The following is a 12808-nucleotide window of genomic DNA, read 5'->3' on the forward strand; positions in this document are numbered from 1 at the left end:
TCTATAATAACACATATTTAAATAACGTTCATGAATTTGAAAAAGTCCAAATCCATTATTTTTTAATTCATGAACAGTTTCCAAATATGCGAACTTTTCTGGATTCGTCACCCTTTTTTGAGTAAGCAAACATTTTTCAACTCGGCGAACAATTTTTGAATTCACGAATAGATTTTCAACTCGTGTATTCATGATAACTTTTTAAATCTATGAATATTTTGGGAATTAATGACATTTTACAAATCTGCGAACAATTTTTGAATTGTGAAAATTTTCTACAAATCATAAACTTATAAAAATCCTTGAAGATTTTTTGAATTTGGAAACATTTTCTAAATCCGTTAATAATTTTTGAATTCAATATTTTTTCAAGTCATGACCTTCTTTGAATATGTGAACATTTTTATAAATTCAAGGACTTTTTTTAGTTCTGTTAACAGCATTAACATTTTTTTCTTGAAACTATTAAAACATATTCAATAAAATATTAGAATTGTATAGAGAAGTGTTGACCCGGTTCAAACAATTGCTACACATACATAGGTTTAAATATTTTGCCAACGCATTTGTGTGCAGGCCACCAAGCTAGTGTATATAAAAAATGGAAGAAAATGCTACACACTTCGTGAACACTGAAACGATAGCTGTCTTTGTTTTTCTAATCGGACATACAATAGTCAAGTCTATCATTCATACCAACATAATTTTGTTGTGTGGTACGTACTATAGTATACACCACGTGCAAATTTATTTTTCTTTAATTCTGACCTTCTTTCACAATTGACATGCGTTTCTTTCTAAATTCCCAAACCGAAAAAAGGCATGCATTTCTTTCGCGTTAATCACCTTCTCCATTTCTACTTGACGTGTGTTTCTTTCCCGATTTATCACTTGCTTTTGCCTATATGAGATCTCCCTCGCATCTCCCTAGCTCTCAGGTTTCTCGTCTCCTTCACATCTCCATAGCTAGCTAGCCTCAAGCCCTAGCCCCTAGGCAGCGGTCGTCATGGAGAATGGACCTCTTGACAGCGCCGACCAGCCTACCCTGTTGACACAGCCCCCACTCCAACAGCTTCCCGATGACCTGCTCCGCCACATCTTCCACCGTCTCCCGACGAATCCAAGTGCCCTCGCATTCGTCTCCATGGCCCACAAAGAATAATGGCGCCTCGTCCACGACGAGGAGAACTTCCTCCGTTACTTTCGCAGGGAGCACCACAGCGTCCCACCACTCCTCGGCCTCATCTGCGACGCCTACCACGGCAATCTCCACTTCAAGTCCACGCCCACCACGGGCAACGCGGTGAATCTGATGCTGCCGACGTTGGCCCATGAGGGAGGGTTCCACGCCTACGGCTGCACCCACGGCCGCGTGCTCCTCTACAGCCCCTGGGTCCCCAGCCACCACGGCGAGCTAATGGTGTGGGACCCCCTAACCGGCGAGCAAAACCTCATCCCGCCGGCGCCTGGCTTCCTCGACGGGCAGAGTTACGGTGCGGCGCTGGTCTACGATGCGGATCACGCCCACGGCGGGTACTGCCATTCGTCGCCGTTCCGCATCGTCTTCGCGTACAGCCAGTATGACAGCTGTAGGCGCTGGGGTCCACCGCCGATCCACGTCTTCGCCCGCGTCTACAGCTCCAAGACAGGAAGCTGAGACGGCCGCGTGGCAGCGATCATGGACCCGGAGTTCCACTTCGGTTGCAAGCCGAGCGCCGTGGCCGGCAACGCCACTGCAGTGTATTGGATGAGTCAAGCGGAGACAAAGGTGGTAGAATTTCACTTGGAGACGCAGAAGCTGCTACTGATTGATACACCAGAGGTTACACGTGGCCTGCACTTTTTTCTCGCGCCGGCCAGGGACGGACGGTTGCGTTTGGCCGGCGCCATTGACAACTTCATTGTGCTGTTCTCGTGGGATGAAGGCGCATGGGTTAGCCATACCCTTGTTTGGCTTGGAGATTTCCTCCGGCTCCATGTCTATGCCCAGCACGAAAATGATGGCGAAGAGCTTTTGGATGTTGCTGAATACTCTGATGATGAGGACGAGGAAGAACTACTATACGCCACAATCAAATCGCCCGTCATCGGTTTCTCCGAGCAGTTGGATTGCATTTTCTTGCAGGAACAGGGTGTGTTCATGATCAGCTTGGAGTCCGGGCAGCATCAACAAGTGTTTGAACCGGGTCAACACTTCTCCGGCCCTGTCTATCCCTACTCCACCTTCTATACAGCAGGTATGTATGTACTCACTTTACACTAGATATATTGTGCTACTTTTGAGCATGTCTACCAGCATAATCCTAGTCAAATAATCTTCCTGATTTCTAATTGGATTACGTATTTGGATTATATGTAGAAAGGAGAAGGCAAACAGGTGTTACAAGCCGCGACATAATTGCTATCTAGGGTAGCAACTGAATTCTTTGCAGGAAGCAGAGGTTGGGGTTCGAGGACACACAAGATTGACAATGGGCGATGCTGCTGCTGGGATTCCGAGGCTCCTTTCATAACAAGATGTTCTATTTTTTAGCTCTTTCTGTTCTGGTAGATGATGCCTTGTTACCTGAAATTTGTATCGCGTGTGCGAGTCTTTTTATTATTGAATCGCACGTGTGTGTCTTGGCACTGTAATAAGCTAGTGATCTGCCCGCGCATGATGGGATAGGTAGTGATCTGCCTGCGCATGATGGGAACTTGTAGTGGCTGATTGGCCAGATTGGCCAGTTACCTGTGGTGTTCTGCGTGTCTGTGTGACGCATAAACTGCTATATATGTTTCTTTTTTCAATTTCTGAATGGAAATCTGGGACAAGAGAGCTCTTTTTGTTCGAAAGAAAAACCTTCATATAGATGTAGTACATGTTGGTGCTGCCTCCTCGCATCCCCGCTTCCTCTTCCTCTCAGATCTCTCTTGTGGTTTCTATTTTCTTCTCTCAAGAACACAAGGACACACACCATGAAACAAAACCACACGCACACACACTTCACCAGGAGACAACTAGCTTTGCCTTCGCTCCTGGTGAGAACACATGTACTACATTTTTCTCTTCTCATTAGCTTGACCAAACTGATTCCAAGACTTAATAACCTGCACACACGTACTGCCAGAGCAACAACCTGCCCGGCTTCTATGCCACCTATGCATACTCCACAAACCACTAACACATGACCCGCTCTCACTCTGAAAATCACTCCAGGATGCACAAGACTAGGACATCATGCAAACGCACACGCACCAAGCTAGCCACTAACCTCACATGCAGCTAACTAACAAAGGTACTCACTCGGCTACTACTTGAACTGAGCAAACTACATGCATGCACTAGCTAACAACCCAAACACAGGCACATATCATTACCGGGTCACCCAGCTCAACCTACTTGACGTATAGCCCGTCATGCTCCAGCCTTACCACGTCTTACCGCTTCTCACGGCATCACCGTATCACACGGCACCACCGGTTATATCGTCCTCGCACGGCAGCTGGATGTCTCACCTCTATTCCGTGGACAACTGAAGCTTCATTGACCTACACCGTCGTATGACCGTCTAAACTACATGATGTGCACACATGCATGTGCCGCATGTGCACAAGGCACATGACAAGATTATCTCCAACAGTACATGTGTGGCTAATTCAGAAAATTGCTTAAACTAGAAGATACCCCGCGCGTTGCTGCGGGATTCCAAACACTTATTTTCGGATAGAATGATCATATATAAGGGGTGAAAACATTAAGATTCAGCTCCATACGAAAAACCACTATATATCAGTGCACCAAAAATTTGAGAACATATTGGATATTAATGATACCTGAAAGTAGTGTTCCCCTAAAGTAACATGAAAGTACATTGGTAATTGTATTCATAATACATATTGGTTGGCCAATTGTTCCTAGCTAGACCTAGCAACATATGAAGAGCCTGATCTCAAATCCATGCAAATTCTACTGATTTAATATTGATAAGGATCTTGTTCGAAAAATATTTATAAGAATATACTAAGACAAAGGTATTTGAATGAACTAAAAAGAGGTGTGCCCTTGGCTGCCACATATGAGAAACGGAAGGAGGTTATTAACACCAAAAAGTTTCATTTCAAGAAGCAAGCACGTGGTTTGCAAGTCTAATATGCTAATCACTTCACAGAACTTCTTCATGTCCTGGAATAGGAACACATCCAATGGGAACTTCTGGACACCCGCCGACGGTATCCCCATGGGACATTCCATCCTTTGAGCTGACTTAAACACTCCCAGCTTCAGCACCGCTGCCAAACGTCTTGGCATGGCAAATCCTGAGCTGGATCAAACATAATGATTAGTACTCCCAAGTCACAGCCATTAGTGAATGAAGAAAACAAATGAATCATAAACTTCTAAAGATCTTACAGGCTGATAGGATGGCACTGGATGCTGTAGCACCCATCAGATCCCCTGACATGCTAAGAAGGGAAGTCAAAGGTGACCCTTCACAAAACGGACGCCAAGATTATGAAAGAAAAAGGAAGCAAAAACAGACATGCCCATGCTCAGCCTTCACGCCGTTGTTGATTCGCCAGCGCCGCCAGTGATTTTTTGTCTTGCCTGCATGTTTGTCCGCTCATCATTTTCCATGTCTCCGGTCGTTCGAAAGGAATATGAAAGCTGATGGCTCGGAGGAAAGTACTACCAGAGGCTCGCCGGCGAAGATGATGACGAGCGATATCCGAGAACCAGAGCGCCAAGAAGCCAGGCTGGCTAATTGCACACCAGCGGCTACTGCAGCTGCACACATATTCAATTTAGTCGATCTGTGCAGTGCAAATATGGGATTGATATCTCCTTGCCGAAGTAGAAATTCACTGGCGTTAGCCGGGGAGGAAGACGCATGGGAATTGGGAACGTATCACGCCAGGGAGGAAGACGCATGGGAATTGGGAACGTAGCACAATAAACCGGCCGCTCGACTACCTCAACAATTAATCCTTTGGATTAAATGTATGAAATAGTGGGAGGATGAAACGGAAGGGCATATACGGGATTTAATGGATGGTGGCTGGAACATTAAAGGAAAGGACCCGATGGAAAAACACTTCATCAGGGAGTAAGCCAGCAAGCGATTGGGTGTGAGGGTGTAGTACAGAAAATAACGAAGAGGCGTGGGTGGGAATATTGCTGAGGTGAGTATATTCTGACGTGGACATGCTGCATGGGTTGCTCCTATTTAGTATTGACGATGTGGCATGATGATGACGTGGATGGTGTGCATGTTGAGAGAATAGGTAGAAATGTGGAGCAACATCTTAAGAATGTTAGATGTATTTAATTGTCATAAGGAATAAATCCTTTTTATCCTTCCCCACCTCATAAGCATACCGGAGTAAATGTCTTAACTACATGTGGCAGAAATGAGATTTTCGATAAAAATAATATATTAATGTGAAGAAGATACCAATTATACTAAGCCTCTGCACCAACATAATGACCAGAACTAGTCTAGACATTAAGGACACACACAGCAAAAAGAAAAAAAAAAGAAAGAGAAAGAAAAAAGACCCTGCCACAATGATCAATGACTTGCAGCAATCGGACCCAAACTACCAATACAACACCCAGAACTACGGAAGAGGTGCTTCAAAGACGATGCCTCCAAAAAAGGAATAATGCACAAGCACCGTGCATTACAAGGAAAATGAATATCCAATGGATATTTAACATTCCCAGATAATATGTGTCATTTCAAGTGACTACTTATAATGAGTAACCGTCGTACTGATAATTAACCCGGTACGTGCAATGAATGTGGTCTTAATTCCATAGAATGTTATATATGTGTGGTCGCCCCAATATGACATATAATATTTAATTTTTTAAGCCGCTATACAATTCAATAGACTATATTATGAAAGACTGTCATTATGTCATGCTTATTCGTGCAAGGGAAATTTCACGATGCATTATAATACACCAGAGCACGTGTATTATATGGGTCATCTAACGGATAAAACTAATTGGGCCTTTTTAAAGTCCAAGGGTGATGTCTACTACATAACCTTCTTCTTGTAGACGTTGTTGGACCTCCAAGTGCAGAGGTTTGTAGGACAGTAGCAAATTTCTCTCAAGTGTATGGCCTAAGGTTTATACATCCATGGGAGGCGTAGGATGAAGATGGTCTCTATCAAACAACCCTGCAACCAAATAACAAAGAGTATCTTGTGTCCCCAACACACCCAATACAATGTTAAATTGTATAGGTGCACTAGTTCGGCGAAGAGATGGTGATACACGCGAAATATGTATGGTAGATATAGGTTTTTGTAATTTGAAATTATAAAAACAGCAAGGTAGCTAATGAGAAAAGTGAGCACAAACGGTATTGCAATGCTTCGAAACAAGGCCTAGGGTTCATATTTTCACTAGTTCAAGTTCTCTCAACAATAATAACATAATTGGATCATATAATATCCCTCAACAAGCAACAAAGAGTCACTCCAAAGTCACTAATAGCGGAGGACAAATGAAGAGATTATTGTAGGGTACGAAACCACCTCAAAGTTATTTTTTCCGATCAATCCATTCGGCTATTCTTATAAGTGTCACAAAGAGCCCTAGAGTTCGTAGTAAAATAACACCTTAAGACACACATCAACCAAAACCCTAATGTCACCTACATACTCCACTGTCACCTCAAGTATCCGCGGATATGATTATACAATATGCATCAGACAATCTCAAGATACTCCAATGTCACCTAAAATATCCGCGATTATGACTATACGATATGCATCACACAATCTCAGATTCATCTATTCAACCAACACCAAGAGCTTCAAAGAGTGCCCCAAAATTTCTACCGGAGAGTCAAGACGAAAACGTGTGCCAACCCCTATGCATAAGTTCACAAGGTCACTGAACCCGCAAGTTGATCATCAAAACATACATCAAGTGGATCACGTGAATATCGCACTGTCACCACAGATAAGCACATGCAAGACATACATCAAGTGTTCTCAAATCCTTAAAGACTCAATCCGATAAGATAACTTCAAAGGGAAAACTCAATCCATTACAAGAAGGTAGAGGGGGAGAAACATCATAAGATCTAACTATAATAGAAAAGCTCACGATACATCAAGATCGTGCCATATCAAGAACACGAGAGAGAGAGAGAGAGAGAGAGAGAGATCAAACACATAGCTACTTGTACATACCCTCAGCCCCGAGGGTGAACTACTCCCTCCTCGTCATGGAGAGCACCGGGATGATGAAGATATCCACCAGTGATGATTTCCCGTCTGGCAGGGTGCCGGAACAGGACCCCGGTTCGTTTTTGGTGGCTACAGAGGCTTGCGGCGGCGGAACTCCCGATCTAGGTTATTTTCTGGAGGTTTGGGGATTTATAGGAGAGGTTGGCGTCGAGAACAAGTCAGGGGCCCCACGGAGAGTCCATGAGGCACAGGGGCGCGCCCTCCACCCTCATGGGCCCCACGAGACTCCCCTCCGACAACTTTTGGTTCCAGTATTTTTTATATTTTTCAAAAAAATCTCCATTGATTTTCATCGCATTCCGAGAACTTCTATTTCTGCACAAAAACAATACCACGGTAGTTCTGCTGAAAACAGCATCAGTCCGGGTTAGCTCTAATCAAATCATACCAAAATCATGAAATATTGTAAACATGGCATGAATACATCAAAAATTATAGATACGTTGGAGACATATCAAAGGGTATTTTCAATCTAAAAGATTGTTGAACTTTAATTGGTCCAATTCAGTCCAAGGGTATTCCCGTCCTAAATTTTTCAATTCACTTAATTGCATTAACATTGCACTTAATTATAACACCACGTCATCGTGTGTGATCATCTGAATTTGGGTTCGAGCGGTTTATCATCTCCTCTCGGGCTCTAATCTCCGGTGAACACATCGACACCCTCGATCGCCGCCGATCGCCACCGCGCGCACTCGCCGTGGAACTCCGGCTCCTCCTCCTACTCCACCCTCCATCGCACATGACCCCCCCCCCCAGTTTATGCGGCGCCAGATCTTCCGACGAGCCGCCTAATCCCCTCCTTCCCAGGTCTGATGCCCCCTTCCCTGACGCGAGGCCAAATCATCCTCATTATCGTGCATCAAGTTTATCATGCCGGATCTTCACACCTACCTATCAGATGTAAGTGCCTAGCCATCACTAATCATCGTGAATTTAGTTTTCACTTTTCTTTTATGCACCATGCTGGTATGAGATAGTCCTTGGTTGATTTATAGAATGCTCATTGCACTTCTCTTATATCTTTTGAGTATGGCTTTATAGAATGCTTCATGTGCTTCACTTATATCATTTGAAGTTTGGATTGCCTGTTTCTCTTCACATAGAAAACCGCCATTTATAGAATGCTCTTTTGCTTCACTTATATTTGTTAGAGTGGGGGCATATATTTTGTAGAAAGAATTAAACTCTCTTACTTCACTTATATCTATTTAGAGAGATGACAGGAATTGGTCATTCACATGGTTAGTCATAAAATCCTACATAAACTTGTAGATCACTGAATATGATATGTTTGATTCCTTGCAATAGTTTTGCGATATAAAGGTGGTGATATTACAGTCGTGCTAGTTGAGTAATTGTGAAATTGAGAAATACTTGTGTTGAGGTTTGCAAGTCTCGTAGCATGCACGTATGGTGAACCATTATGTAACGAAGTTGGAGCATGAAGTGTTTTTTGATTGTCTTCCTTATGAGTGGCAGTCGGGGACGAGCGATGGTATTTTCCTACCAATCTATCCCACTAGGGGCATGCGTAGTAGTACTTTGCTTCGAGGGCTAAGTAGACTTTTGCAATAAGTATATGAGTTCTTTATGACTAATGTGAATCCATGGATATACGCACACTCACCCTTCCACTTTGCTAGCCTCTATTGTGCCGTGCAACTTTCACCGGTATCATGAACCCATTATTTACCTTCCTGAAAACAACCACCATACCTACCTATTATGGCATTTCCATAGCCATTCCGAGATATATTGCCATGCAACTTTCCACCGTTCTGTTATTATGACACGTTCCATCATTGTCATATTGCTTTGCCTGATAGTAAGATAGCTAGCATGATGTTTTCATGGCTTGTCCGTTTTTTGATGTCATTGCTATGCTAGATCATTGCACATCCCGGTACACCGCCGGAAGCATTCATATAGAGTCATATCTTTGTTTGAGATATCGAGTTGTAATAATGAGTTGTAAGTAAATAAAAGTGTGATGATCATCATTATTAGAGCATTGCCCCAGTGAGGAAAGGATGAAGGAGACTCCGGACTTTATGAAAAATAAAAGAGGCCAAAGAAGCCCAAATAAAAAAGACAGGCCAAAGAAGCCCACAAAAAAAAGAAAAAAAAGAAAAAAATGAGAGAAAAAGAGAGAAGGGGCAATGTTACTATCCTTTTACCATACTTGTGCTTCAGAGTAGCACCATGTTCTTCATATAGAGAGCCTCTTGAGTTATCACTTTCATATACCAGTGGGAATTTTCATTATAGAACTTGGCTTGTATATTCCGATGATGGGCTTCCTCAAACGCCCGAGGTCTTCATGAGCAAGCAAGTTGGATGCACACCCACTTAGTTTCCAGTTTCAGCTTTCATACACTTATAGCTCTTAGTGCATCCGTTGCATGGCAATCCCTACTCCTCACATTGACATCAATTAATGGGCATCTCCATAGCCCGTTGATTAGCCGCGTCGATGTGAGACTTGCTCCCTTTTTTTCTTCTCCACATAAACCTCCACCATCATATTCTATACCACCATAGTGCTATGTCCATGGCTTGCGCTCATGTATTGCGTAAGAGTTGAAAAAGCTGAAGCGCGTTAAAAAGTATGAACCAATTGCTCTGCTCGTCATCGGGGTTGTGCATGATTTGAATGCTTTGTGTGATGAAGATGGAGCATAGCCAGACTATATGATTTTGTAGGGATGAGCTTACATTGGCTATGTTATTTCGATAAGACATAATTGCTTGGTTGGTATGCTTGAAGTATTATTGTTTTTATGTCAAATGATAGACTATTGCTTTGAATCACTTGTGCCTTAATATTCATGCCATGATTAGACATATGATCAAGATTATGCTAGGTAGCATTCGACATCAAAAATTATCTTTTTTTTATCATTTACCTACTCGAGGACGAGCAGGAATTAAGCTTGGGGATGCTGATATGTCTCTGTCGTATCTCTAATTTTTTATTGTTCCATGCCAATATTCTTCAACTTTCATATACTTTTGGCAACTTTTTATACTATTTTTTGGGACTAACATATTGATCCAGTGCCCAGTGTCAGTTCCCGTCTGTTGCATGTTTTATGTTTCGCAGAAACCCCATATCAAACGGAATCCAAACGGGATAAAAATGGACGGGGAATTATTTTGGAATATTTGGGATTTTCCGGAGGAAGAATCAACGCGAAACAGTGTCCGAGGTGGCCATGAGACAGGGGGGCGCGCCCACCCCCCTTGGGCGCGCCTGGCACTCTCGTGGGTCACCCTTAAGGCAGTTGACGCTCTTTTTTTGCCGCAAGAAAGCTAATTTTCTGAGAAAAATCTGGGCGAAAGATTCACCCCAATCGGAGTTACGGATCTCCGGATATAAAAGAAACGGTGAAGGGGAAGGATCTGAGAATGCAGAAACAGAGAGATAGATCCAATCTCGGAGGGGCTCTCGCCCCTCCCACGCCATGGGAGCCAAGGACCAGAGGGGAAACCCTTCTCCCATCTAGGGAGGAGGTCAAGGAAGAAGAAGAAGAAGGGGGGGCTCTCTCCCCCTTGCTTCCGGTGGCGCCGGAACGCCGCCAGGGGCCATCATCATCACCGGGATCTTCACCAACACCTCCGCCATCTTCACCAACATCTCCATCACCTTCCCCCATCTATATTCAGCGGTCCACTCTCCCGCAATCCGCTGTACCCTCTACTTGAACATGGTGCTTTATGCTTCATATTATTATCCAATGATGTGTTGCCATCCTATGATGTCTGAGTAGATTTTCGTTGTCCTATTGGTGGTTAATGAATTGCTATGATTGATTTAATTTGCTTTTGGTTATGTTGCTGTCCTATTGTGCCCTCCGAGTCGCGCAACCATGAGGGATTCCCGCTGTAGGGTGTTGCAATACGTGCATGATTCTTTTATGGTGGGTTGCTTGAGTGACAAAAGCATAAACCCGAGTAAGGGGATTGTTGCGTACGGGATAAAGGGGACTTGATGCTTTAATGCTATGGTTGGGTTTTACCTTAATGAATCTTTAGTAGTTGCGGGCGCTTGCTAGAGTTCCAATCATAAGTGCATATGATCCAAGAAGAGAAAGTATGTCAGCTTATGCCTCTCCCACATAAAACTTGCTATCGGTCTAGTAACGTAGTCAATTGCTTAGGGACAATTTCACAACTCCTACCACCACTTTTCCACACTCGCTATATTTACGTTATTGTTTCTTTATCTAACAGCCCCTAGTTTATATTTACGTGCTCTTTATTATCTTGCAAACCTATCCTATCACACCTACAAATTACTTCTAGTTTCATACTTGTTCTAGGTAAAGCGAACGTCAAGCATGCGTAGAGTCGTATGAGTGGTCGATAGGACTTGAGAGAGTATTTGTTCTACCTTTAGCTCCTCGTTGGGTTCGACACTCTTACTTATTGAAAGAGGCTACAACTATCCCATATACTTGCGGGTCATCAGTTCCCTCTCGGTACCCAGAGTCTAGCTCGGAGATGGTGCGGTTTACACGCTGCCAGAGTGGAGGCTTATTCAAAACGCGCCCAAAATTTTACCACACCCTACACGGGTCATGCCATTACACCGTGTCAGATCCTAAGCAATTCCACCATAGTACGATTTTCTGAGGATTTTAACGGTTGCATCAGACATGCCATGGAGGTAATTTGGCACCCCGGTTGCACGGCATGCCCCTCCATCATTAGCACGTGGCCTACGCATGTCTCAAAGAGATCATGTAGGATTTTCCATGCCGCTTCTGGGCATGATTTCATGTGCCGCCTTGCAGATCTGCAATTTTTGACGGTAAAACCCTAGCGGTGCAATAAATGTCTGAAATATTGCATGCGGGTCAAAGAAATGCAGGGACCTGGCACGTTTCGAGGCCAATGAAGCAACAGGACCAACACTTCCTTCATAAATCGGACACGTTCCCTCTCAGTACCCAGAGACTAGCTCGGAGATGGTGTGGTTTACAAGCGGCCTGATTGGAGGAGGCTTATTCGAAACACGCCCAAACTTTTACAACACCCTGCATTGGTCGTGTCCTGACACCGTACCAGATCCCGTGCAATTCCTTCACAAACCGGACATGTTCTCTCTCGATAGCTCTCATACACACGAAAAAGTCAAACAAACAATTAACCGAATGGTCGTGGTTAAGCGAGGTGGGACTAAACTCAGCTCCCACTAATATATAGATCGATGAAAAGAGGATAATAAAAATTCCAGTAAATATTGCTTTGCTGAGAGCCATCCAGCGGGCGCTCGGTAGAGCAGGGCGACCGTCAGAGCAATGTCAACCATCGCCGGTCATGCCACGTGGCAACCGTTTGTCGAGTGCGCCGACTGGCTCTCAGCATATGTGGGGATTTGCCGAGTATCGGCCTTTTGCCGAGTGTGCTTTACCGCTTCTTATCGGCATACGTGGGGGTTTGACGTGCTGTCACTTTTGCCGAGAGAGTTGCGCTCGGCATACACATGTTTGCCGAGTGCCCGTGGTTTGGCTCTCGGCGAAGGCCCATACATCCGGCATACACGAAA

General features: G+C 44.0%; 1 protein-coding gene across 1 annotated transcript; it reads left to right on the forward strand.

Annotated features, from left to right (window-relative positions):
• The first annotated feature begins 1678 nt into the window (after positions 1-1678).
• LOC123115348 (uncharacterized) lies at positions 1679-2525 on the forward strand. The gene is made up of 2 exons (XM_044536520.1): positions 1679-2237; positions 2360-2525. The coding sequence occupies exons 1-2, from the start codon at positions 1679-1681 to the stop codon at positions 2407-2409; spliced, it is 609 nt and encodes a 202-aa protein (XP_044392455.1). The 3' UTR covers positions 2410-2525.
• Positions 2526-12808: the final 10283 nt, after the last annotated feature.

This window comes from Triticum aestivum, chromosome 5B (assembly GCF_018294505.1).
Source record: "Triticum aestivum cultivar Chinese Spring chromosome 5B, IWGSC CS RefSeq v2.1, whole genome shotgun sequence".
NCBI classification, from domain to species: Eukaryota; Viridiplantae; Streptophyta; class Magnoliopsida; order Poales; family Poaceae; genus Triticum; species Triticum aestivum.

Excerpts from the sequence above, each read along its gene's own strand:
- LOC123115348 (XM_044536520.1), top strand. The coding sequence starts at position 1,679 with ATGGACCCGGAGTTCCACTTCGGTTGCAAGCCGAGCGCCGTGGCCGGC. Across the intron at positions 2,238-2,359 it reads CTCCACCTTCTATACAGCAG|AAAGGAGAAGGCAAACAGGT; the intron begins GTATGTATGTAC and ends GATTATATGTAG.